Source organism: Aplysia californica, unplaced genomic scaffold, assembly GCF_000002075.1.
Source record: "Aplysia californica isolate F4 #8 unplaced genomic scaffold, AplCal3.0 scaffold00092, whole genome shotgun sequence".
Lineage (NCBI taxonomy): Eukaryota > Metazoa > Mollusca > Gastropoda > Aplysiida > Aplysiidae > Aplysia > Aplysia californica.
Genome location: NW_004797362.1, coordinates 268,491 through 296,407, shown reverse-complemented (window position 1 = coordinate 296,407; position 27,917 = coordinate 268,491). Strand labels below are relative to the sequence as shown.

The following is a 27,917-nucleotide window of genomic DNA, read 5'->3' as shown; positions in this document are numbered from 1 at the left end:
TGAAGATTTTAAGGGGCCTTAAAATCTTCATAATTACCCGCCATTTTTTGTCCCCCGATGTCCCGAGTTTTAAGGAGGAGGCCACTGTATGTACAGTAATTTCTATCAAAGCACAGGAATCAAAGTAGCATAGGCTTACATAAACTAGCTGGTTTGCTGCTTCACTTATCTTGTCAGCTCTGAAAATCCAGCTCCTTGTACATTATGAAGCATGTGGTGAGAAAGAGTGTCCAACCCAAATGATAATGGTTTGAATTAATTCTGTAAAACTCTTTATCTGCATTACAACCATACTCTGAGCTGGATCTATTTTTCGATCAATTGCCAAGTTTAAATCATGTTGACCTCGAAACAATGTTACACAAGTTTAATAAACAAAATCACCAAGACTCCTGCACTGTCCAATAATAAAATGTGTCTAAGGCAGCAGATTTGACTGGCATTGCTACATGATTGACAACTTACCCCAAATATTTCTGATGAATTCTAGTGGAGCTCTCGGTGCTTTTTCCTTTGACATGTCTGGGATGACCACTTCTTTGTCCTGATCACATATGAAAACATTATATAAAAATCACAAGGTCATTCAGGGGTAAATGAAAACTTAGACACACACACATATATATATACAGTGGAATCCTGTTATAATGAGAGGGAGGGGACCGGTGCAAAACATCCGTTATAGCAGGATTCTTGTTATAAGGGATCCAGTAATAAATTCAAGGGAAATAGTACAGTAGGCCGAATCTATGAGACTGGTTTTCTGTTTGTTTCTTTTTGTAATCTCCCCTGATGATGACTTGGTTCAAAGTGATCTCCAGGTCTTACTTGATCAAAAATCGAATAAGGTTTCTTTCTCTAGCGCTAGCGATGTTGACAGCTTGGCATTGGTAACCAGAAAGAAAGTTCTCTAGGCTAACTCTCCCGCTGTGTTGACCCGCACCCCACCACACCCTGTGGTGCGTTCCGTCTGCTGGCACACGTCACACATTTGCTCCATCCATCCAAACAGTCACATCGTTGTGACCTCTCCATCTCTGCATAGGAGAAGTGAGAGGCGTGGTTGGCCTAGATAATCTAGACTAGGCTGGCTTATCATGCGATGCGTTCTGCTTGTCTGTGCATACCACATCCTCCCCACTCATTCTCTTCAGCCTTCATTGTTGGCATACGTGGGCTCTCCCATTCTTTCTTTTGCAAGATTTACCAACAAGTTTCTCAACTGGCGAGGTTTTGCATGAATAAATGGCCTATGCGCTGTGCACAGCAGCAGCAATATTCCGATATAACCGACTCATATGTTTGTCTGATTGCGCAATAGCAGTATTTTATTTACAAAGACAAAGAAGGGAAAAAAACGGGGTCTTAGAATAGTGTCTTTATAACAGACTTCTTGTTATTTCAGGACTCATTATAAGTGGATTCCACTGTATCTAGAAGCCTTCAGCTCTATTTGGTTGACCATATCATGACTAACAATACTAACATTGTGATTGGCTAAAAAATTAGATGTCTAAAAAAAGTGCACCCAACTGAGCCAATAAGATATAAGTCATTTATTAATAATTCATGACATGGCTTGACATACAGCTCTAGCATCTGAGCAAGAAATGATGGCAACTTATTAGACTTGATAGTTGTGAGTAAGCACTCTCATGAGATTCTCATCTGCAGATCTCAAATGTCTTGATAGTACATTTGACTATGAAAGGTCTTAAAGAAGATACAGCGGAACTCAGATTCAATGAATTCTTCGGGCCTGGCCTTCAATTTAGTTGAATCTGAGTATTTGTTACGGTAAAAATGAGGTTTTGTGTCGATAATTACAGGCACTGAGCAAGCAATGAGTAATGTATTTGACTTTCTCAATCAAAAGTAGTTTGATTTCAAATGAGAGACATTTTCGTTTCTTTCATACCAAAGAATTGCTTTAAAATACATGTAAACTGAACTCAACCAAGCATAATCGTTTAATTTTAATACTGATACAGGGACACCTACTTCCATGCGAGAAGAATTGATATGTCATGTGCCGGTACAACCTTATATAGAGAGAGATCTGATGGTAAAGAACCAAGTTCGGCGCATAATCACATCATAATTGTTCACACACAAAACAATAACTTCCCATGGATCAACAGAAAAGCACACATATTCAGTCAAGAACAAGCATGCACTATTGCCCTCGGGGCATCTTGACATAAAGACCCCGTTCCCTGATTCACTTGCAGTTCTGGTTTCTAGACAGACGAATCCCCTCCCTGCCATACAGGCACCAAATCCATCCCGGCCCTTTGGCCCAGCAGTACAAACTCTTAGTGTGATGGGGGTACCTGTTGTAGCATTTTTGGCTGAGTTATAATGTTCTTGGTGATATCTCTTGTGTCTTCCGTCAAATGTCTGGATGGGGTATTAAAGAAACTTTTTTGCTATTCTTGGAAAGAAAACCCTGTTTTCAACTGATTGAATCAAATAGTTTATAGATCATTTTGAATTATTTTGACCAGATTTCACACCTAACCAATGAACACCCAGATGGGTTCAGGCGGAGACACTGGTTCAGGTAGCGCCCTCGGTGATGTCAGATGTAGGGAACAAAAGACGCGGGGAGACAACTGCGACCGGCAACGGGAGGCTTACCCCGCCCTCCTCCCACTAGCCTAATTAAAGACACATTAACTGAAGACTCGCGTACTTAGGGCCTGGATGAACACTGAATAAGAGATTTATTTGCAAAAAATATTGTGATATTTAGTTAAGTTTTGGAAAATCCCTTCTCCATTTCAAAGGGTGGCGCCATTTTCGCTTGGAGAGCCACGCCACTGGCTCGAATACTTCGGGTCTAACCCCAATAAGTAATATTAATTAAAGAACGAAAAGATTGCTAAGGTAAAGAGGGGTATTGGGGCTCAAACTGGATTTTAAGACTACCAGATTCTAGATCTAAATGGTCCAACTTTTGTGGAGATATTTAAGAAGATAAAGAGTTGGGGGGGGGGGGTAGAGTCGCTGATTTTTGGGGCTAAAGCCGGAGTGTAGTAGATCTACTGTAATAAAGGAGGTGACCCAAGTTCCCATACACGTAGATCTACCCCAACTCCACGTTTCTCTTAACTTACTGTGCTGTTGATGTTGAAGCATCGCCGCCGATGGTTCTCAACAAAGACACCGCACAGTGGCATCGGGCCGCTCTGTCAGCAGAGGGCAGGTTTTTAAAAATCTCTGATGGAATCAATCAATGAAAGAGGCAGTGAAGCAGCCTGCTGTGGTTAGATTTTGATTACCCATGGTGCAACACCTTTCCGCCTCTCTCACTCTCGCTGTGCGCCATCCCTCTCGCTCACAGCGCGTCAGACTTCGTATCCACACGTGCACCGAAAAGTAATCGTTTAGATGCTCGGAGGAGCCAAAACCCATACTCTATCTATAGTAACCGTTGGGGCCAAAACCGGGCACTCCTGAACAGTTGCGGTCCCGTTAGATCTAGAAATCTAGTACTAGATCACACAAGCAAAGACTACTGACTACTGGATATCAATAGATCTATTGATTTAAATATTAGGTATTGAAGTTTTATCAGTACATCTAGCCTACAAAATGAGCAGTAAAATTTCACTTGTATTTAACAAGCCAAGGGGGGTTTCAGTGATCCCCTGACCACCTAACAAAAACTTTGGGCGTTTGAAGTTTCAGGGGAGCATGCTCACTTGAATTTGTCCATAATTTGATGTTGCAATAGGTTTGATTGGGTATCTCTCCATACGTATCTGCAAGCCCATCAAAAAAGTAATAGTTTAGACTAGAACCGGAAGTAATCGTTGTGGGGTCAAAACGAGTATCCCTTCCCTAGAGGCTAGAATCTACCTGAACGGCGCAATTGTACAGGAGTGCCAAAAACTGGATTATACTGGCTATTGTATAAAAAACGAAGTAACTATTTCTCCGAACGTTCGGAGAAATAGTGCCGATCTTTATTTCTCCGAACGGTTTCTGGCTTCCGGTTTCGTGATTTATTGTGAGAGTTCGGCGCCAACTTTCCTTTTGCCTCTGCCTCTGGTCTGGGAAGGAACACCGCATGGCAAGCCCACCTACAGACAACCTTCAGTAACACCTACCTCACACTCACCACCATCATGCACATATACACACACAACGTATGACGAGCTGAGCTGGGGATTGAGAGACAGTGTGAGTGACAGCAGGTGAAAGAAAGAATGTACGAGTGTATCCACAGGCGTCAGCAACTACAAGACGACGACACCGACCCCTCTGGCCTGGTCCACAGCTCACGAACGAAAGGAATGCGGCTAAATTGTCCATGGTTCGCAGGGTGCTAGGAAATGAGAGAGATTTTCTTTGTGTGTGCCTGGAGGGAGGGGGTGGGGTGTGAAAGTCATGCGGACGGGGATGAGCCGCGGGAGAGAACACAGGAATTGAATGAATAAGTGAAACAAAGAGAGGAACGACTCATGAGCCCTGGAGTGAATGGATCCTGTGTTTCTATTTTTGTATACTTTATAACTTTGAACTGTTACTGAATAAAGGCAGAAATAAAGCCCGAAAAACAAACACACACACACGCTCCTCACTCTCCACTTTTATACTTACACACTTACTACCACACACAGACACACACGCACATGCATACACACACACACACACACACACACACACACACACACACACACACACACACACACACACACACAGGAGCAAATTTTTAGGTCCATGTCTATTTCAATTTTCAAGACCTAGTCTAGAGATTTTTAGATGAGTGTAAAAACGTGAAAAAGAAAGGTTTCACAACAGAATGAAATCAAAATTAGAACAGCCCATAAACAAACACAAAAATTAACAAGGCGTGAGTCCACCTGTCTGACGAAGATTGGCTGTTTTAATCCTAAATGTGCATAATTTTAAAGCAAAGTACAGGATATTACATGTAAATTATTAGCAATGACCACGAAAATCCTTTTTTTGCCAGAAAGTGTTTGCAAATAGGTGCATTTTGTAGCTTTATCTTCACAGAGCATGGAACTTTTTGAATTTTTGAAATCCAAATCCATCAATAAAAAAAAAAGTTACAGATTTTTTAATCAATTAATTTCTGGTACACTTTTATATACTGAAAACCCCCCAAAATATGGGACGTTCTTTGGTGAGTTTTGAGACAACATTCGTCATTACTCGCTCATTTCTCGGAGTATTTAAAAGAAACTTGGCAACCCAGTACATTTTCTAGTGCAGAATCTAGTCCTGCTTTCAGATTTCTCATAGCTATCCTATTTTTTGAGTTATGAAGACGTTTATAGGTAAAAATGTGGCGGTTTTTGGTGCGTTTTGAGACAATATTTGTCATACCTAGCCTATTTCTTGGAATATGTACATGAAACTTGGCAGTCTAGTACATATTTTAATGTAGAATCTAGTCATGCTGTCAGATTTTTAATATCTTTACAGATTTACAAAGATTATCAGTCATATGTTCTCCCAAAGTCATGATATTTGAATGAAACTTGGCAACATAAAAGGTTCCTCCTTGCCAAGCAATGTTCTGGATCAATTTGTCACAAAAATGTAAGTAGAGAGCTACTAATAAATCCAGTTCTGTACTAGTAAAAGCATGCATACTTTGTTATAGAAAATAAGATCGTCTCTGTGTATATCCATTGTTGGACAGTGTCCTATTGTGTGTTAGATTAAGATGCGTTCAGATAATATAGTTTACAAGTCATGGGAATATATTTCGCATGTGTAGGCTACAACTCATACAAAAAATGTAACATATTTACACCCCCCCCCCCCCCCCTTCTCTCTCTCTCTCTCTCTCTCTCACGCGCGCGCACACACACATGCACGCGCGCGCACTCACGCACGCACGAACGATAACAATGTATAAACGGGACTATCTTCCAAGACTGGACTAAATAAGTACCATACTTTTTAATAACAATCTTAATGCCTCACTTTTCCAAACAGAGCACACAGGACGAGTCCAAGTGTGTGCTTTCCCAAGAGGGGGGAATAGGCATTCATAACGCAAACACAATGCCATACCACTTCTCAAGATGTTTGCTTTTCTGTTTCTATTCTTCTGTCATGCAATCAAGCAAATAAAAATGACTACAACTATTGTATTGTGACTAAAATGCAACAAAAACGCAAGTCATCAAGGCCCCCATTTAGTTTTCAAGTATCCTTCCCCCCCTTTCCGGTTCATATAAGCGGGGCCTCGTTTGTAGCGCCCGAGGTGACCGATGGCTGATGACGTCACTCAGTGGAAATTTCCCAGCAGCAGGACGTTCACCCAGTACGCGCAAATGGCAATGTCGCTTTTTCCCTTAGTTACTCCCACATTTTTAAAGATTACGCGAAAACCGCTAAACACAGAAGCTTGAAATTTTAAGGGAATAAAGAAAAATGGTGTACAACGTATCAGTCAGTTTGACAAATCACAGCTCCGAAAAATCTTCAAAGCGCACCACATCAACCACTTTCGCAAACGTTTTCGACTGCTTCTCGGATGGGTACAATGTTGTCAAACTGCATACCCTCATCCGGGGTGAGAATAGAAAAATGATCTACCTCTCACCCCGGGTGAGACTTGCCAGCGTAGGCTATTCTCACCCGGGGCGAAACAAGACCTGCTTTTCCTCATTTTGGAATACTGTCTATCGGTGTGGATGATCAAATTGATAAAAGCCAAGAAAAAATTACGTTATAGCACAAAAGTAAGCTAATTTGATCGTCTTCAAAGATGCTATTATGGCATGGCTATTTCACTGTGTTCGAATCGAGCCGAACTACGCGGGTCGCCATTTTGTTTTGCCCGGAAGTTCTCGTAAGATCTACTCCTCCCCTCTCTCTCTCTCTCTGTCTCTTTCTGAATACTGTCTATCGGTGTGTACGATCAAATTGACCAAAACTAAGTTAAAAAATGATGTCAAAACACAAAAGTAAATTAATTTGGTTGTCTACAAAGATGCTACGGCTATTTAACTTTTCGAATCGAGCCGAACTACGTGGGTCGCCATTTTGTTTTGACCGGAAGTTCTTGCGCTACTCCTCTCTCTGTCTCTTTCTCTCCACTGCCCACAGACAAAATTGTACGCTTTTAGTAGGCTACAGTACAGTTGTAATGGAACGTTTGTTCACGGCACAGAATTCTACAATTAAAAGTGGCTATTCTCACCCGCCCGGAAGTTCTCGCAAGATCTACTCCTCCCCTCTTCTTTCTCTCTCTGTCTCTTTCTGAATACTGTCTATCGGTGTGGACGATCAAATTGACCAAAACAAAGTTAAAAAATGATGTTAAAACACAAAAGTAAATTAATTTGGTTGTCTACAAAGATGCTACGGCTATTTAACTTTTCGAATCGAGCCGAACTACGCGGGTCGCCATTTTGTTTTGCCCGGAAATTCTCGCGCTACTCCTCTCTCTCTTTCTCTCTCTCTCTCCACTGCCCACAGACAAAATTGTACGCTTTTAGTAGGCTACAGTTGTAATGGAACGTTTGTTCACGGCACAGAATTCTACAATTTTTCCTCACAGTGTAGAATTCTATGGTTTAGGGTGAACGCAAAATTTGGTGAACGCGCACCGGGTGAGAATAGCCACAAGACTCGCCTGCGCTATTCTCACTCCGGGTGAGAATAGAAGTGGCCTTTTTCTGTTATCACAGTGTAGAATTCTGTGGTTTAGGGTGAACGCAAAATTTGTTGGCCTAGATCTAGGCTATAACGGTGAACGCGCACCGGGTGAGAATAGCCAAAAGACTAGCCTGCACTATTCTCATCCCGGGTGAGAATAGAGGTGGCCACAAACAAACTCAAACTCAAGACAAGTCCCGAGTCCGAGTCAGTGAGTGGGTTCAAATAGGTGACATAGAATTTCTCCTGTCTCCAGTACTCACCGGGTTTTTCATTAATTTTTCAAGTTTGAGTCTTTGCAGATCAACAGGTGTTTTGATAACACGAACGCTTTCTTTTTCATCCTTTTCATTTTTAGACTCTCCTTTCGATTTGTCAGAGGAAGCAGCCATGTTGTTTTCGTTTGTTTTTGTATGGGGCAGGGGGGGGGGGTAGGCTAGGCCTCTATAGATCTCTTGATTCTAGAGATTCTAGGCCTAAAATGATTTTACTGTGTAAGAGAGGGGTGACAAGGGAAGCAGTTTTGTTTATTAAAAGCTAGGCCTAGGCTAATGATATTTATATCGTAAGGCACAAAACAAACTGTAGGAATGCAGTTAAATTTAAGCTTTGACAAGAGTTGAATCCTAAATTATACTGCATTTTTAATAGGAAAATTTACAATATGCATGAACAATAATAGTAGAATAAGATACATTGTAAAAGAGTACCAACAGTCAAGTATTGGCCTGTGTAGCCAAACTTATAGCCACAGAATTCTGTGCTTATAGCTCATTTATGTTTTTTAAAAATCATTACAAACACCCTGCTGGTAGCGCAGCGCGAAAACTCAAAACCAACCAACACCAACATTGGCAACACATCCGTTACTTGACAACCTACCCGAACAAAACTTACACACCTTCTATTGAACTTTTTGGAGTCTGCTGGTAATTTGTTTTCGACTTTATGTTTACTTAGTGGCCTATTACTACTATTAGATGTATTACTTTGGTTAAGGGTCTTCTTGAGGCTTTCGTAATGTAAAGTTATCGCAGCTTGTGACTGGAGACTTGTGGAGGAAGGAGGAATGTAGATTCTAGAAGACCAGGTAGCCTTTTCTTTTAGTTTTAGCCTACTAGTCTACTTCAAGCCTTTGTGTAGATCTAGAAATCTAGATATCTAGGCCACTACTAAATAGATTGAAAGTGGCTATTCTCACCCGCCCGGAAGTTCTCGCAAGATCAACTCCTCCCCTCTTCTCTCTCTCTCTCTCTCTCTCTGTCTCTTTCTGAATACTGTCTATCGGTGTGGACGATCAAATTGACGAAAACAAAGTTAAAAAATGATGTTAAAACACAAAAGTAAATTAATTTGGTTGTCTACAAAGATGCTACGGCTATTTAACTTTTCGAATCGAGCCGAACTACGCGGGTCGCCATTTTGTTTTGCCCGGAAATTCTCGTGCTACTCCTCTCTCTCTCTCTCTCTCTCTCTCTCTCTCTCTCTCTCTCTCTCTCTCCACTGCCCACAGACAAAATTGTACGTTTTTAGTAGGCTACAGTTGTAATGGAACGTTTGTTCACGGCACAGAATTCTACAATTTTTCTGTTATCACAGTGTAGAATTCTGTGGTTTAGGGTGAAGGCAAAATTTGGTGAACGCGCACCGGGTGAGAATAGCCACAAGACTCGCCTGCACTATTCTCACTCCGGGTGAGAATAGAGGTGGCCAAATAGATTTATCTCTAGATCTCTCTAGATCTAGATCTAATAGATCCAGTGACAGGGCCTAGCAACTTATTCTAGAGGCCACCTCTATTCTCACCCGGGGTGAGAAGAGTGCAGGCGAGTCTTTTGGCTATTCTCACACGGTGTGCATTCACCGTTATAGCCCAGATCTAGGCCAACAAATTTTGCGTTCACGCTAAACCACAGAATTCTACACTGTATTAACAGAAAAATTGTAGACATCTGTGCCGTGAACAAACGTTCCATTACAACTGTAGCCTACTAAAAGCGTACAATTTTGTCTGTGGGCAGTGGAGAGAGAGAGGAGTAGCGCGAGAACTTCCGGGCAAAACAAAATGGCGACCTGCGGAGTTCGGCTCGATTCGAAGAGTTAAATAGCCGTAGCATCTTTGTAGACAACCAAATTAATTTACTTTTTCTTTTGTGTTTTAACATCATTTTTTAACTTTGTTTTGGTCAATTTGATCGTCCACACCGATAGAAGACAGTATTCAGAAAGAGACAGAGAGAGAGAGAGAGAAGAGGGGAGGAGTAGATCTTGCGAGAACTTTCGGGAGGGTGAGAATAGCCACTTTCCTAGATCTATTAACGTTTGATTCCCGGTGAGCTAAGATATCAAACCTAACAACTGCAAAACATTAAATTATGGTAAAATTTAGGGGGGCATGCCCCCCTGAAACCCCCCTTCCTATTTTTATTAGGTCAGGGGGGCAAGCCCCCCTGAAGCCCCCCTACTCTTGTGGCCAAAACCCATGAATAACAATTGCGGGGTGGGAACTACCGAAAAAGCGCCGGTATTTTATTTCGAAGTGACTATTCGGACTCGAGTCCGAATATGAAAAAATGTTATTCGGACTCTGATTCTTGTCCAGCATGACATCACTTCCGACTTCCTGTGACTCGTGACTCCGGCTTCCTGTCCTGCCTCACTCGTGACTCGCTTCAGGCTGGGTAGAGACCGGGATCACTTTGGGCAAAATTGCGTTTTGTGCAGGAGCCGAGTTATTATCTTATGATGAATTTGAGGCCGGCCTGAAAAGTTATAGCGCTTCTATAAATGTTTATTTGTCAAGAGGTCATCAGAAGCAATTAAAGATGGCTCGTTAGCGTGTGTCGGGGTCGGATGGGTGGCCTGCACACGTGTGGCTGTGTGTGTGTCGGGGAGGGGGGTGGGGGGCACTATCGGTCCGGGCGTTGAACGTCGCAAAAGCGTCAGTCTTTTTCCCCCGGCAACTGATCATTATTACAATAATAAGCTAGTCTTGACGTAGATCTACGTAATGAATTGTGCGCTGGTCTATGGAATCAAAAGTTGCCGTATGCTCAGCTCTACACAGCAACATAACTTTTTCTTGGTAAACAATCGAGATGACACAGGCTTGTGTATTTGAACGAATCGGTCTTTTTTTTTACACAGCTCATAATATGCAGGTGCCAGGTGGTCTGCTAATCTTCAGTTTTACCTTTTTCTACAACAAAGAAAGTGGGAAACATGGGGGGGGGGGGGGGGGCGTATCAATGAGGCGGCGGGCATCGTATCGGCAGAAATGGTGTGGGGGAAACTAGAAAATGGCGGAAAATTGGAAGCACTGAACGTTAGATCTATAGAACGAAGACACTTCCTTTTTTCCGGACCGGAGTCCGAATAATATTTTTTCATATATTCGGACTCGAGTCCGAATAAGAATTTTTTTTATTCGGACTTGAGTCCGAATATAAAAAAATGTTATTCGGGCTCGAGTCCGAATAAAGACGGCCATTTTATTTTATAAAGATAAAAAAGGTGTTTTAAAAGTCGTGTGCCTGAATACCTGAACTGAAGCAGAGGTTGTGTAGCCAAGTCTGTCACTGTAGACTATAAGTATAGAGTTTACACTCCTGTAGTATTGTAGTTAGGAGATCATAGCCTAAGTTATAGGCCTACTAGATCAAGATCTAGAGATCTAATTAATAGGGCATTATTTTGCGGAAGTCAGTTAGAATTTTCCTTATCGTTTTCGGCTAACCGTCCGGGAGGACTTCCGTGCCGTAACGAGTGACCAGTATGAGACGGTAGGGGAAGAGATGGGGAAGAGGTAGAGGTTTTTAAGGGTAAGGTAGGGGTCGTGTCAGGGTTGGGAAAGGTTAGATCTGATCTAGAGATCTAGATCTAGATCTAAGTCTCTTCTTATTGGTTAGGGCGGTTGCTCGTATGGAAGTCCTTCCGAATAAGATGTCTGGTTATTCTCACCCCCCTCAAGTGTGCTACACAGTATAATACAGTAGGTCTATTGATCTAGCACAGATACACACAGAACAGCTCAGTGAATAACTTATAACTTATAAAAGTTGTAGAGATAAGTTTCAGGTTTAGTTTTTAAGGGTGACGACAATAATTTCACACCATTGCAGCAAACAACAGTGGAAAAACCCCCACAAAGAACAAAAACAAACCGAACTTCACTAGATCTACAGTTATTGCAAGAACGAAACCGAAATGTCTAGCGCAGAACACTTCTCCTCTAGGCCGGCTACCGGTCGTCACAGTATAGCCTAATTTTAGCTGCTTCTGGGTTTGAACTGCTGTACAGTACTGTTTGCTGCAGATCACACACACATAAAAAGCCACTAAAACTGTCACAAATCAATTATTTTCAAGAAAATTTCAAATTTAACTGTAAAATTATGGGTTAAAACAGGTACCCACCAGTGTTAGAGACCCCCCCTGAAACCCCCTGAAACCCCCCGGTTTTTCCAAAACACCTCTATCTCTATTCAGAGCAATCAGATTTAAAAAACTAGATCTATTAATTTGCGATCCATATGGAAATGAAGTTGATATTCCGTGTTCAGTGCATCAACATTTAGTAGAAAATGGACAACTGGTAGAGCTAAGTGTGTGAGACGGGAGGGCAAGTAAAAAAATTAAACTGATATATTAAATAAAAAAAAAAAAAGAGGCTATGACTAGATCTATGGCAACTGTAATCAGTAGATCTGCATGTAGTTGGCTTGTATTACATGATGAGGAAACATTTCCTGGTTTTGGCCCTGGCCCCAAGGGTACTGAATATATCGATACTGACTCAGAAGGACTTCAGTCGAGTGATCCTATGACTATGAGAGAGAGAAGAATAGAGGGGTAGGGTTTAGGTTAGGGTTAGGTCTCTTCTTTATTGTGTTTGTTGGGGTGGTAGCTCATTACGGAAGTCCTTCCCTGAATTGAATATAAAAAAAAGTAAAGTTGTTCCCGCTTCCGATCTGGACATTGGTGATTGCCTTGTTAGTGAGACAACTTCCTAGGCCTTCGGCATTTGTTGTAGTAGGGTGGCCAGTTCCTTTCCACTCCGCTTTTACTTCCCCAACACGAAGTCAGGTACCCATTACTGCTGGGTGGGCAGGAGGAGGCGGGAAAAATCCATGTCTGAACCAAGGCTTGAACCCGGACTTTGGTATCGATGTTTAATCCGAACGAGAGCGAGAGATGCGCTGCTATTTTTCAGTCAAAGTCAAAATGAGCAGTAGATGTAATATTTTTCTTGTTTTTAACAACGGGAGTTTCAGGGGTGCCAATAAAAACGGGGGTTTAGGGGTTAAAGTAATTTCGATTTGAATCTCTACATCATTTATGATATCATATATAAGCACGTGCTTAGAAAAGTAATCATTTAGAACCAGAGGTAATCGTCAGTGGAGCCAAAACCCATACTCTATTAGTATTAGATATAGTTATCGTTGGGGCCAAAACCAGATTAATTATCCCCAGGAGGCTATTTTAACTAGAATCTAGATCAAGGCTACTTTGTAAAAATTTAAAAAAGAAGAACATTTATTTATCGGTGGTGGTGGGTGCACTACTAGTTAGATCTACTATCTAGTGAAGACTAGTGCCCCAGACCAACAGTGTTCTTCTTATTAATCTCATGTTCTGTGTTGCTCACAGTGCCATCTAGGCCCAGTCAATTTGAACTTTTATTTGATATATTTAAAAAAAATTTTATATGGTGTCAATTTAGTAAAACTAATATTTTAGGCCCTTATTAGTCAATTTCATCAAACTCAAAGTAGTCAAAGTAGTGAGCAGTTTCTCCGCCATGACATTGGTGACTCGGACTGTTACTGTTTCTCCCTTTTCTTTCTTTTCTGTAGGACAGTCACTGTAGACTGTCGTTGTGGTCAGAGGTCATTATTTCACATTTTATTATTTTTTTTTAGTCTTAAGTTCTGAAGGCAAGATTAGTAACCCCCCCCCCCCCCCCCGGGGCAGTGCCAGTGAGTTTGTTTGTTTGTAGTGTCTTTAGGCCATTCCCAAAGGGGGGACATTTCTCGTTCAAGTGCAGTAGAAAATGGGCTGATTCATGTCACGCTCATAACTGCCTGATCTACAACAGAACTGCTGCTTAAAAAAATTTTCTTTCCTAATCCTTACTGTTGTCATTTTCCTCTACTACTTTTTTGTATGTTTGTCACTCTCTTGATGTGACCTGCTATTCCCAGGGTGCCTTGATAGTTAAAGCAGACTTTGTGCTGTTGAAGCTAGAGAGGTGGGCAGAGTGGGTCTTATTCCCTGTGAAGACTTACTCTGTTGACACCCACCCCTTGACGCTCAATGACCTTATGCAGTTGCGAGTGCCGTAAAACCCTCTACTATAATTTAAAAAATAATGAAAGATTAGTAAATGAGTATTCTATACATTAAGTACTTTATAAACTCTATACTATCATGTTGTCAGTTAGGTAACACCCAAATTCAAGCACCAGCACTGATTGGATATATTATATTGGAAATTCTAAAATGAATTGACTAACTTTAAACTTTAAACTTAAAATCTTGAATTTAAATAGTTTTGTTTGTGAATTAAGACAGGCTGAGAATGTTCTTAGATTCAAATTATTCAGCACAGAAGTTCTGTTTCTACTCATCTCAACAGATTAACCAAATTCAAGTTCATACCATGATGCAGTGTCACTCTACACTTTACTATATAAAAAATAATTAACTTAGTCTTAATCATTTTTTATAAATAGGCCTCCCCATCTACTTTTTATAATAATTTGTATTTTCTTAATGAAACGTAAAAACAGCAACTGTTCTACTAAACTACAGCATCATGTCCAGTATTAGCCTTTTGCTGCTTTTTATGGCCTGCAATCGAAGTGCTTCTGATCCGAAAAATTTGCCCACCCCTGCTCTAAATCTTGTTAATAATTTTTTTCATTTAAATGTCAAGTCTTTTCGCTTAAAATAAACTTAATTGCTTTAATTTAGAGAATGATCTACTGGAAGGGGGAGTCAGAAGTGCAGTGGTTATAAATTGCATCTTGAGTGTGTCTTAAATAGTTGTAACAAAACGGTACATTTAATTACAATTAGAAGTGTTGAAGAGCTCTTGAACATTTCATCCTTTTCTTTCTACTGTACTACCCTCTCTCATCCCTTACACATGCAACCTGTCCTCTTTTTAAGGACAGACTAGAATTGAAAAGGAGTGCCATCTTATAATATAATATTTTAGAGTAGTGTATTTGTAGTCATATGTATTTAAATTAGTGTAAAAGCAATGTTTTCATTTCATGCTTTCTTTTTTTTTCTTCCTGATTTAGTGTGGATTTCTCTCCAGTGTTGGCAGCATGGAGGAAGAAATGGCCAATCTCTCCTTGGCCCAAAGCTCTGGTGCGTTGGGATTGTCAGTGGTCCCTCATTGGTCATTGGTTCATGTTTAGACTTGAATTCGCATTATAATTGAATGAAGTACTAAAAATAGACTTTTATGGAAAGATTAGGTTCTCAAGGCTTGACTTTGGTGGAATCTCAACTTGTATTATTATTTATTATGTGACAAAACATTCTGTTTTGCTTTGCAAAATTCTTCAGTATCGTGCAATATTTAGAGAGAGAGAGTGTTGTAGCTCAGTTGCTATTTTATGCTGGACTGTGGTCATGAGTGTACCTGTTTTAAAACCCAACAAACAGGGCGTTCTTGAACATGGTTTGTAAGTTTATTATGGAGTTTCCTTGGCTTTCTTTTCATCAAACATTGACATTAAATTGGTGCTTTTTTTGCCTCGAAAGTCTCTAGAAACCTTACAGTTTTGATGCGGGTGTAACATCTATTATCTATGTGTACGCTCAGAGGGTCTTGACCTGGAGAGACCAAAGTACTTGGGGTCGTTCTGAAATTGAGGTACCAATTTATTTTCTTCAATTTACTTTGTGCAATGCATATTTCACTATCAGGAGAGGTCAAATTTTTGTGAATGATACTGTACAGATAAAACTTAAAATGGCAACATTGTGTGGGGTTAGGGGGTGGGGATGGCAAGCAAAAAGGAATAAAATTAAATGGCTGGCAAAGGGAGCTTATTTCACAGGGTTGAATAGTAACTATTCACATATTCAATATTTTGACGCTTTCTTTTCTCCCTTTACCAGACGCCTCTAGTGTCTCAGCTGCAAGGTCTGATTCTGCGTCCTCGGCAGATGTGGACAACGAAACCCGAGAGAGGTTCATGAGACTGGTGACCAAAGCCCGTCAGTATGCGGAGAATGGAAATATTGAGAGGGCTCTAGCTCTGAATCAGAAGGCCCTCTCGCTACGTTACAGTGACAAGCTGAAGAGGAGAATTGAAAAAATGAAAGTAAGGAGCACAATATTTTAGTCTTGGCACCTGATTGTCTTTGATGTTGTAACTATTGATTTATATCATGTTTGTTAACTATTTTCTGTGGTGTCATTCCCTCTCAGTGTATTTGTTAATAACAGATGTAATGCATAGAAAATATACATGCAACTCCAATTAAATAATCTAATAGTGTTGATAGGAGCGTTAAAAACCCATACCATTTCTCCATTTTGTCAAACATGAAACTGTCATAGTGAAATGTGTGTGTTAATTCAGCTATAAACTCAGTTCATTAACTTATTAGAACTAAAATTTATTGGGGATGGTTTTGAGACACTTTGGTGTGGTCTGTTCCTTGTGCTTCTTTTCAGCGTCACTTTTTCCTGACCTGTTCATGAACTACTTTCATTGGTTTTATTTATTTTCTATTTTCTCTTAGAAATTTCTGGCAGAGCAGGCCCTGGAAGAGGAAGAAGAAGGAGAATCGAACCTGAAATCTCTAGGCCAGGGGTTCATGCTGCACCGTAAAATCCACGGCAAGTTGTACAGTCACCAGAAGGAAGGCGTCTTATGGTTCTGGTCTCTTCATGCCAAGGGAAAAGGTGGCATCCTGGCAGATGATATGGGGTAAGTGGTAGTGACGAGTTTCAAAACGATAAATGTGAAATTTCTATACAATGTTGTGACAAAATGTCTTGCTTTGAAATATATATATTTCAAAATATGATCTGAGCATTTGTTGCTTTATTTTTTTTCTTTTCAGGATTACAAATATGTTTTCAGAATTGTTTTTAACCAGAGGATGACAGCTCAAAGCTGGGGTATTTTTAGCTTTCTACCTCTAATAAATTTCCCTTAGTCTGTACAGTTACATGAAAAGTGATGGCTCCAGCCCATGTTTGATTAGTGGACATTGTGTAAGTTCCTGTTATAATCCCAATTTAGTTCTTTGAGAGATGTTGCTGTTATAGCACCTTCTTGCTGTGAACCAGAATTCAATTAATTAAATATACTCCTGCCTAGAAAGTTTTGTAAATTTGTAAATCTTTATGTATGGCAGCCTCATAATAAAAGTACAGATCACTCGAACCCTGCAGCATAAATTTTCTGTCACAATTCTTCGTTACTATTCTCCGTTACAATTGTGTGTCTTTTTCTCCAGTCTGGGTAAGACTATCCAGGTGATTGCCTTTTTGGCCGGAATGTTCGACATGGAAAAGATCAAGTCAGTGCTGATTGTTGTACCTCTGAGTGTTCTGCCCAACTGGGCCAATGAGTTTGCTGCCTGGTGAGAAGTAGTTCCTTCCCCTGACTTGTGTGTGTGCTGTATGGTGAGGGGATTAATGACTTGCTTTAAAGGCTTTTGCTGAATGAACCGATACTGTTTCTGACTTTTTGGTGAAACTTTACTTTGAAGCACATTTCAGTGTTAAATGAATCTCCATGTTTACAGCACAATTCTTTATGGTTGATTTTTATTATTAATTTATTTGCTTTGTTAAAGACTATTTCCAGCTGGAATGCACTTTGATTCCCAGACCAGCTCCATTACCCAAGTTGCCAGCCTGGCAGTGAAGGGGTTATGGTCTGTGCCTAGTAAGAACAGACTTTTCTTAATTGGTTGTTGTTTCTGCGATATAGAAAAAATCGTTTAAGATGATAAGTCCTAATTTTTCTTTTCAATGGGCAAACAGTCCTTATCCGTTACTGTGGAAATATAGTTCTTATCCGCTATTACTTAAATGTAGTCGTTATTTGTTATTGTGGAAATGTAGCCCTTATCTATCCTGCTGGCTTAGTATAACCTGCAACCCACTCCCCGGTTATTATACATGTAGCCCCCCCCCCCCACCCCGTACCTTTCAGGACTCCTGGTATCAACATCACCCAGTTCCATGGCAGCTCCTTGAAGCAGTGTGAGAGAGGTTTAGCCCGTGTCCGCTCACGGGGAGGTGTGGTCCTCACGACATACGGACTTATCGTCACCAGAGACATTTTCACTACTCTCACCTGGGTATGCTTCTGTCTCTTCATAGAACCTTCGGGGTGCAATCTTTCCATATATTGGTAGAATTATAGAAGTTTCTGATATTTCCGTTTCTTGTTTTATGCCTTTAAAAAAATGTGTATAATTAGAATATCCTTTTTATTTGATAAAATCTATCGTATGAGTTTAAACTTATCATACTGGTTCTTTTTTTCTTGTCTTAATAATGGGGAAAGGTTTGGGGAGGTGGAGTGTGATCATTGCACTTTTACTCGGGAGTGTTATGTAAAATGAGTTTTTAATGTGTTTTCAGGATTATGTGATCCTTGATGAAGGGCATCGCATAAAAAATCCCACTAAGACATCTAAAAGCATGCACCGTGTTCCTGCAAAGAACCGCATCATCCTCACGGGAACCCCAGTGCAGAACAATCTAAAGGTCAGTCTGCCCTCATGAGTGATTAGGTACCCAAAACAATACATGCTATGAACTAAGACGAAAACAACCAACTTGTGTACCGCACACTCACTTGACCTTATTCAGTTGTGAGCGTCATAAAAGTTTTACAGAGTGGCTGCTTAGTGAAAACCAGTGTTCCTTTTACCCAGTGCCAATTATTGCTGAAAGTTTTGTCAAATCTCTATTTTATGTATTTGTTACATTTGTGGGGTGGTGCTAGCCAGTGCTCACTATCTCAGACCTCTGCTTTATTTCATCAAATTTGACCCCGAAGTCCATTGAGGCTGATCACATTCCTCTTTGAAACAAAAGATCTGCTGACCCGGCAATGAATATTAGCCTTCTGATTTGTGAGGAAGAAAATAAAATGTTTGAATTTGGAATATTTTATCAAATTGTGCCAAAATGGTAGCTTTTGTCCCTCCACGAAGGAAAAAACCTGGCTGCCCTCAAATGTGTCAAATGGAAATTTGATAAAACTTTCTGCTGTGTAAACTGGTTATTAGCAACAAGTTCTGTGGCAACTTGAAAACTCTTCGACAAGCCAGTGCATTTGTGAAGATGTCTGATGACTCCCTGTTTTTTTTTCCTGAATTTTCCAACTATCTGAATAGATGAAATTTGTTCACCATTGGTCTTTTTTCCCCCTATGACTGCCTCTGTTGCTATGCTAAGTTGGTTGGTTTGTGCCCAAGTGTAGGTATGGTATGGGTCTAAGGCCCTTTCAGCACTCAGATGATACAAGAGGCATGACCTCCGAATTTGATGTCCTCCTCCAATAGCCTTGAAAACTCGACACAACCAAAGCTCAAAGACTACCTTTTGGGGATTCGAACTAGGATAGTCCATACTATACCAAAAGAGCTATCAGCTCGTCCTTACTTTGGTGTGGTTTGTTCTTTCTACTTTAGGTGGTGTCGGTAGCCTTGTGGTCAGGCAACCGGACCTTTAATCGTGAGATTGCGAGTTCGGGGCTTTGAGCCTCAGCTGGGCCCGGTGTTGAGTCCTTGGGAGAAGCGCTTTTCACAAATTTCCTACTTGGCTCCGTCCTTTCTGAGATGGACGTTGAGCTCAGAGGTCCGTTGTCTTGAATAACCTAATAGTGTTGATACAGGTGTTAAACCTATACCATTTCACATATTTTTCCTTCTTACTTCTTTTCTCTTTTTCTGTCATCATCAAACTTGGTGGTTATTTATTTTTAAAAAATTTGTTGTTGTTGTTGTTTGTTATAAAATGAGGTTGTGGTCGTGCTGATGTTTGTATATGTACACTTCTGCTCCACTTGTTGCAGGAATTGTGGGCTCTGTTCGACTATGTGCATCAAGGCTCCTTACTGGGCACTATGAGAACCTTCAAGATGGAGTTTGAATCGCCGATCATAAGGGTACAGTTGCTTTGTAATAATAATTGTATTAATAATAATTTTACCAGTATATACTACATGTTTACATATTAGACAATAATTCACCTGTACAAATGACGACTTCCCATTTCTCCTTTGGGGCTTTTTATAAACATTATAATGACAATGATGACAGTGTGTAAGACGTCCACCTACCTAAAATGACCACTTTTCCCCTTGAAAATGGGTGGCAGTCTAAGACAATTTTGACTCTATTTGATTATGTACTTTCTCACAAAGAAGATGATCCTAAGACAGAATGTATAGACTATGTGTGTTTGTATCACTGTGCCATCTCCCTCTACCCACCTCTACTCCCTCCCCCCATCTCCCTTCCCCTTCTCTGTCCCACTCACCCCTCCTTCCTCCCTCTTTTCACCCCTCTCCCCCTCCCCCCCACCCCACCCCACCCCACCTCCCTCCACTCCAGGCCCGTGAGCGAGATGCGTCGGGCGTGGAGAAGCGACTAGGTCAGGAGATGGCCGAGGCTCTCAAGTCCATCATCCAGCCATACTTCCTGAGACGCACCAAGGCTCAAGTGGCACAGGAGAACGAGCAGGAAGGGGGTGGGGACTCGCTGAAGTACGCAAAATTTGTTTGGTCTTTTGCGTAATTGTTGGGCTTCTACCTACAATTTATGTCCTGTTCGTTAGTTTGTTTTTATTTTTCATTTTTTTTTTTTTTCAAACTTGAGGTGTATTTTTTATGTTCGCTGAGTGGTTGGCGGGTGCTCTGATGTGGTTTGCTTCTTCTTTCTTATCAAACGTCTATCGTCTTTATCTCCCTTCCTTTTTTGTGTTTGTTACTCTCTTGTAACACCTCTAATCTTCGGCACTTATACGACCTTGTTTTGTTGCAAGTGCCGTAAAACACTTAACCAAAAAAAAAATTATGTTCGCTTCTTGTTCATTCTCATTATTACTTGAGAATGAGATGCAGCAAAAATAGATTCAAGGCTTTCTAAAATCAGTGACAATGATTTTGTCTCCGACTCATGCAAACTTCCAATCAAGTGGAAATATTTCTAGATTTCCTCTTTGAGAATCACAATTTTAATTTTTTTTAAATTTTCGTGTTATTTATCTCAGATGGAGGAAAAGAGAAAAGTAATTGCTAGATGTGCAGTAAAATGTTTCAGTTATTTTCCTGGTTCGCTGTTTACAAATCAACGACAACAACAGCAACAGCAACATCGACAGCGCTGTGAAAGTTTTCCTCACGCTTATGAATATATTGTATGTCCTCCTTGTTCAGAATGCACACATGAGAGGGAGAGAAAGAGAGCCATTGTTTTTTATGTGGATAATTTTACTTTAGTTGAATAAATGTTTATATTCGTACGGTATTTCCTCTATAGTGTCTATTGAGCATTCACAGAGCGAAAGTGCATCTTAAAAATGGGAGTTCCTTATAATGTCGTTATTGTTTTTCCACAGAATGCCATCAATGACTCGCAAAAATGACCTGGTGATTTGGCTTCATCTGACGGATACACAGCAACAGATATATAACGACTTCATCTCTTTGGACCATGTGAAAGAGGTATGTACCAAGTAACCTTAGAAAAAAATAGGTCTGTTTCTGAGAGAAGTTAAGTTTTATTTTTTAAATTCTGGAATGGGCATTGTTGGAATGTTTCTTTCCTCAGCCTGACATCCTAATATGGATCGAGTATTACACATCTCTTCACCGTTCTTTGCAGATAAAGATGTGTTTATTTCCCCTTTGTGGAAGTTTGTTTTGTCAACTTTACTGTCTGTCTTTCTGCAAGCATGTCTACTACTCAGCATCTACTACTCAGCCACTGTTGGTCTTGACAGGCAGTATTGAAGCTGCCTGCCTTCTGAATGATATAAACTGGGTCAGTATGGGTGTAAAACATTTGCATTGAAATGAGATAATGAATAATTAGCCTCTGACACGTGTGCGTTCTCATTGCCAATCACCCGCTTGTGGTTGAAAATGAGAACGCACACGTGTCACCCACAAGCGGGTGATTGGCAGGTCTTGAATTAGGTGTTCAGGAGGGCAGGCAAAAATTTAAAATCAGAGGGCACCGAGGCAATTTGCTAGGGCTCCATAGCAAAAATTAAAGGGGATTATTTTGTTGATTACAGTTGGTAATACTTGACCGTGCATCACAACGTTTATATAGATAACAATACGGTTTACTCTTGCTCTCTACAAAAGTAAAAGTAAATCACAGTAAAATCACCCTGCGGGGCGGTGCCACTGACTGAAGTGTCTTTAGGCCAATCCCAAAGGGGTGGGGACATTTCTCGTTCATGCACAGTAGAATTGTAAATGGGCTGATTCATCAATGTCACGCTCATAACTGTCCCTGATCTACAACAGGAAACTGCTGTTTTTTCTTTCCTAATTCTTAATATTGTCATTTTTCCTTTACTTCTTTGGTATGTTTGTCACACTCTTGTGACCTGCTATTTCCGGGGTGCCTTGAAAGTCGAAACAGACTTTGTGCTGTTGAAGCTAGAGAGGTGAGCAGAGTAAGCCTGATTCCCTGTGAAGACTTCTCTGTTGACATCCACCCCTTGGCACTCATTTGACCTTATGCAGTTGCGAGTGCCGTAAAACCTCTAGTAAATTACACCCCCCCCCCCCCAGTAAAATCACATCAAAACAAAAGCACGAAAAATCAGTTCTAAATCAAATAATGATCACGATTACATCTCACTTTTAAATGCCTTTATGACTACCTCTTATTGACTGGATAAATATGCATGAGAACGTGACAGTTGACAATAGGGCATGATAGAAAACAGTAATAAGTATGACCAATTAGGTAAGCCATTAATTATTAATGAGATTCAAACAGAGTAGTTTACAGGCAGTGTAGTGATAAAATAAAAATAAATCATGGTACATAAATGAAAACGAATTTTGAACTTGTATGAAAAAGAAAATTAGTAGTGAAAACAACTTAGAACTTGTATGGAAAAAAAGAATGAATAACTAAAAACTGCTATTTAGCAGTTAAACAGTATGAGGTTATGACTTTGATAGTTGAAAACAAGTTTTGAAAATACAAGTTTTTAAGTATGTTATTAAAAAAAGACCTAAACGATCAGCCTTCCCTATTATGACATATGATTTGATCAGAATATTGAAAATATGTTGGCACACACAATATCTATAGATAAAGACTGGCTTGCTGTTTGTCCCTTATGGTAAAAAACAAGTGATTTTAATAAAAAGTATCATCAGAGATGATTTCTGAGAATAATGCTGTTTTATCTGGACGTCTATTTGTGAGACGCATCTCTTGCCACTTGGCAATGCAGGGTTCTGGATTTGATTCTTTGATCTCAGGACCATTGGGACATATAAGCATGATCTTTTCTAGCATATCTCTGGAAAGCGAATGCCTCCAGTCACCAAGGATGCGCCTCATCAAAGAGAACTGTCTTTCTGCCTTGGCTGTGGATGATGGCAAAACAGATTAAATGAGACAGATTGGGAAATTTCCTTTGTTTTTTCAGGATTGCTCTCATTCAGAGGTATTAAGCCCTGACTTTCAGAGAGAAACATGAGCCACTCTTTCTTTATTTTCAGTGCTGCACATCCTTGGTGTTGAAGCACAGTCTCATAATGAGCTATCAAGTCATTCATCTGTGTCTCCCCATATTCTTTCAGCCCATCCATTTTGTCAATTTCAGGCACACTTGTCCGGTCAAATGTCCTTGCACTCTTTCAAAACTTTTATCTTCTGATGTGCCAGAAAATCTCTCTTCCAAGCACAGCAACAGCTTATCCAGCACATCTTTCTTGCTTTCTTTGTAATCATCACACTTGCACTTTCTCTCACATCTGCAGTCTTCTTTTTCATCCAGAGCTTTTTTTCAGACACTGCTGAGGTTTGGTTATCACTGTTGTGACTGTTTGCACTAGCCATGACAAAATGGACACAATTGTCAAGCTGAGCTGTGTCTGATTGAAACTTTGATGAAATTTCAACAAATAAAAAAAATTCCCACCCCCCATTCCGGAATCCCATACTTTGCGGCATTCAGACTTTGAATGAACTTTGGTGATCCTAACAACGGGTGCTTGCACGATACCGTATCTTGTGATTAAGTTGTGATGTGAACGTGCAGATTCACTGACCGGTCACGGTGGTGAACCCGACAAGACGCTTGTATAACTTTCTTTTCTTTTTTTTCCCCACTAGTGACAAGAAAAGGACAAATATTGATTTGTTGGCATGGTGTCACATTTTTAAAAAACAAAAAACAAGGGCTAGGCAAAAATTGCTGCGGCTGACCCTTTGATTTTAAAGGCATTACAGCAAATTGCAAAGGCACCAAGGCAAATTGCTGCGGTGCCGCGGTCTATTTCAAGCCCTGGATTGGCTTGTGCTCTGGTGTGGTTTGCTCTTTCTTTCCTACCAAATGTCTATCATCCTGTTCTCACCTTCTTTTTTTGTGAGTTACTCTCTTGTAATACCTCTTATCTTCGGCACTTATATGACGCTTATAAGGACAAAAATGTTTTTTCATTCTAGTTGCTGATGACAAAGAAGTCTCCCTTAGTGGCATTGACAGTTCTAAAAAAAATTTGTGACCACCCTCGGTTGCTCAGCAAACGAGCCTGCCTGCAGTTGGGGCTGGATGGAGATAGGTCAGTATACATTGCAGTCACTCTCTCTCTCTGTCTCTCTGTCTCTCTGTCTCTCTGTCTCTCTGTCTCTCTCTCTCTCTCTCTCTCTCTCTCTCTCTCTCTCTCTCTCTCTCTCTGCCATTGTGTTTGCATTTGTGTCATCATAGTTATGTCCGAAACAAAGGAAAAACTGTCCGGTTTTCATATCTTAATTTCTTTTATTAAAAATTTGGGCAAACGAAGATTCAGTTTGACTCACAATGCATGTTAATGATGAAAGAATACCACTTTATTCACATTTTACTATGAATCTCTGCAAAATATCTAATATCTTTCGAACATAACCATGATGACACAAAGTGAAAAATACCCTGAAGAGTAATTTTATGGAACATAAAATTATTTTAACACTTTTTTCATTTCTCTAATTTTCAAACATAAGCTTGAAGATCATATAAAATCACAGAAACAAGAAGTTCTGAATGTCTTTGTGTTCGCATTGCGTCATCATAGTTATGTCCGAATGAAATGAAAAACTTTCCATTTTCATATTTTAATTCTTTTTTGGGAAATTTTGGCAGACAAAGATTCAGGACATTCAGTTTGACTCATAATGCATGCTAATGGTGAAAAAAATGCGACTTAATTCACATTTTACTATGACTGTGCAAAATACCAAATATCTTTCAAACATAACCACGATGACACATGTCACATATTATAGTGAATAAATATTTGTCATCATTTTGGAACATATCAATTTACATCAAAGTTTCCCCTTTCGTTGACGTCTAGACAAGCATGGGTGGTGACACCTAGATCTATCACTACTTGATCACTCGAACTCAGTGCGATGTTATTCATTGCTTGGTTTGAATTTTCGAACGTAACATGTTAAGATTTGATGATGACATTAAGAAAACTTAAATGGATTCGTCTCATCCATCGTTATTTTTCTCGCTGTCTTACAACGTATAACAATACGCTTTGAATGGATCGACTGGAACAATGCATGTACCTCCTTCCCGGTTATTTGTTGTTTTCTGATTGGTTCTTTTGAATATAATTTATGATGACAGAGCACGACGCCTGGCGGGATTTCCGTTTTCTGCAAAATTACGTACGATCACAGCCTTGGAATCAATCAGGGCAGAGAGTAAACATTGAACGATATTATGCTCATTCCAGGGCCCCAAAATGGCCGATAGACATGAAGTCATGGGAAATCGAAGTTGCCTTGCGAAATGACTACACGAGTTATGCTCGAAAATGAAAGTCTAGAAGGCTCACAAAGAAAAAACAGCTTACAGATATCATTATTCCTTATATAGCACCACAAATAATGTAGTTATAGTAGTAAAAGTGTAGAAGGATGAGTTTTTTCAGCAATTATTTCATTGTTGAACTTGACGACAGAAAAAGTACGAACTCGACGTGTCACGTTTTGCATTCTAAAAATGCATCGAATTCAGAACTAAATATATTTTTAAAGATTTCTTCTGATGACCTGACTGCTATTTCTATGCTCCTATAGCTGAAACACCATATTAAGCTTGATATATACAATTTTCAAAGCTGTAGCACCATTTTTTTTTGGAATTGGAAAGGATTTTGTAAGGTACAGTAGTCTCCGCCTAAGATCACGCTGTTTTGGAAAAACAGATTTTTTACTATATAATAGTCGCCCCTAAGATCTTGCACTGAAGGAGCTACATTCGGCTAAGATCCCGCTTTTCAGGTCATAATTAAAATTTGGTTATTTTGTACTTCGTTTAATTAATAAAGAAAAAAGAATAAGAAACCTGGGCGCCCTCAGCTCATCAACCAAGTAACGAAAATGTGCGATCATTGTACGGTCTGTCGCATCACGGATCATTCACTCTCATGAATGCGATCACACCTCTGTTGTAAATCTCGATAAGCAGTTACAATGTGTGCCCCAGACGAGATCACACCAAGGTGTGAACTCATCAATGCCTTGCTTTCCCTGAACACCTGAGCTGTCGCCTGATCTTACATCACACACTAAGTGGGGAGGGCCTACAAGCAAGCGTCAGCCTGCATTCTATCAAACAGTGAACTCGTCGAGGCTTACATTTTCCCGACCATCGCTCTCGTCTTTTAGTTTTGCGCTCTAACTTCCGAGACACACGAGCGCCCATACTCGTGGACTGTCGGATCGCCTCTGCGTAATGGGGTCATCTGCTGGCAGTGAACCTGCCTTTCATTTTTTTTAAAAATTGGTCGGTGTGGTCACAGCACAATACAACAATTTATGATGCATCATGACATGGACGGGGAACTCCGTTAAAGAAAGTAATTCATTTTTGGTGGGGTGGCACTGCTTGAAGCCAACTGGTTCCCACTTGACAATATTTTTTTTAAAGCCATGCCCCCAAACAACAACAAAAGTGAAAAACCGACTTCTGAAAACTACTCTTAGTGCCCAGGAGTCACGTCAGTTCATTTTAAAGTAAGGGAAGATCATTGTACAGATTATTGGCCTGACCATGAGTTACTGTGGATTCCTCCCCCTGGCCATTTGAGTAAGATCCTGGTTCACATATGGTCCCGCATTTTCCTTGCTCCCGAGCACCGGGATTTTAAGCTGAGACTACTGTGTATATGATATATCCCCACCTATTGGCAAAGGCTCATATACAAATAACCTTCTTGTTTTTCAAGTGCTGTAAAACTCTTTCTAAAACTAAACTAAATTTTTAATGTTTTTTCTCTTCTGTTTTTTGTTTAATCTGGCATTCTCCTTTGATGAATACGTTCTTGGAATGTTTCTTTTTGACTTTTGACTTTTCTTTTTGGTAAACTATGTTTAATTTTTCTCTTGGTTTTATTCCTTTGTGCACTCAGCTATGATGAAGAGGCCCTGGAACAGCCATCGGCGTATGAAAGCGCAGCCAATCAAATTGACATGATCCCTGATGAAGTTCTGGTGGGTGAGTCGGGAAAGATGCAGGTTCTTGTCGACCTTGTGGATCGGCTGCGAGAAGAGGGCCACCGCACTCTGATCTTCTCCCAGTCTCGCAAGTTGCTGGACATCATTTCCAAAGTGGTCAAGAACAGGGTGAGTTCCATGGTTATAAGTTAAAACCTTATTAAAACTAAAATGCCTTTTTTGTGGGTGGTTGGTGAGTGTTCTGGTGTGGTGTGCTCCTTCTTTCCTGTCAAACATTTATCGCCCTTGTCCCTCCTCCTTTTTTGTATTTTTTAACTCTCTTGTAACACCTCTAATCTCCGGCACTTATTTATGACTTTATTGTGTTGCAGGTTCCATAAAACTCTTACTAAAACTAAATGAAATGACATTTTCCTCAGGGTCACAAAGTGGCTCGTCTCGACGGAAAAGTCACCCAGATGTCGGACAGAGATGCAATTGTGAAGAAATTTCAAAACGATCCGTCGTACACCATTTTCCTGCTCACTGTTCAAGTGAGTGATATTTCTTCA

The 27,917-nt window shown here is 40.2% G+C and overlaps 2 protein-coding genes across 2 annotated transcripts in view; one reads left to right on the top strand and one right to left on the bottom strand.

The window, feature by feature from the left end:
* LOC106011342 (PRKR-interacting protein 1 homolog) overlaps window positions 1-8,080 on the bottom strand; it is a gene marked incomplete at its 3' end in the record, with an annotated part of 12,267 nt that extends 4,187 nt beyond the window's left edge. Inside the window, 2 exon segments of the mRNA XM_013080588.2 lie at window positions 466-544; window positions 7,914-8,080. Coding sequence (XP_012936042.1) covers window positions 466-544; window positions 7,914-8,042 — 208 coding nt within the window.
* A 15-nt stretch (window positions 8,081-8,095) lies between these two features.
* Window positions 8,096-27,917, top strand: part of LOC101859628 (DNA excision repair protein ERCC-6-like) — a 36,161-nt gene continuing 16,339 nt past the window's right edge. Inside the window, exons 1-13 of the mRNA XM_013080587.2 lie at window positions 8,096-8,579; window positions 14,964-15,033; window positions 15,793-15,998; window positions 16,423-16,610; window positions 17,146-17,271; window positions 17,850-17,997; window positions 18,284-18,409; window positions 19,725-19,817; window positions 20,266-20,417; window positions 21,272-21,377; window positions 24,358-24,473; window positions 27,321-27,534; window positions 27,786-27,899. Coding sequence (XP_012936041.1) covers window positions 14,991-15,033; window positions 15,793-15,998; window positions 16,423-16,610; window positions 17,146-17,271; window positions 17,850-17,997; window positions 18,284-18,409; window positions 19,725-19,817; window positions 20,266-20,417; window positions 21,272-21,377; window positions 24,358-24,473; window positions 27,321-27,534; window positions 27,786-27,899 — 1,632 coding nt within the window. The 5' untranslated portion in view covers window positions 8,096-8,579; window positions 14,964-14,990. The remainder of the gene's footprint in view (window positions 8,580-14,963; window positions 15,034-15,792; window positions 15,999-16,422; window positions 16,611-17,145; window positions 17,272-17,849; window positions 17,998-18,283; window positions 18,410-19,724; window positions 19,818-20,265; window positions 20,418-21,271; window positions 21,378-24,357; window positions 24,474-27,320; window positions 27,535-27,785; window positions 27,900-27,917) is intronic.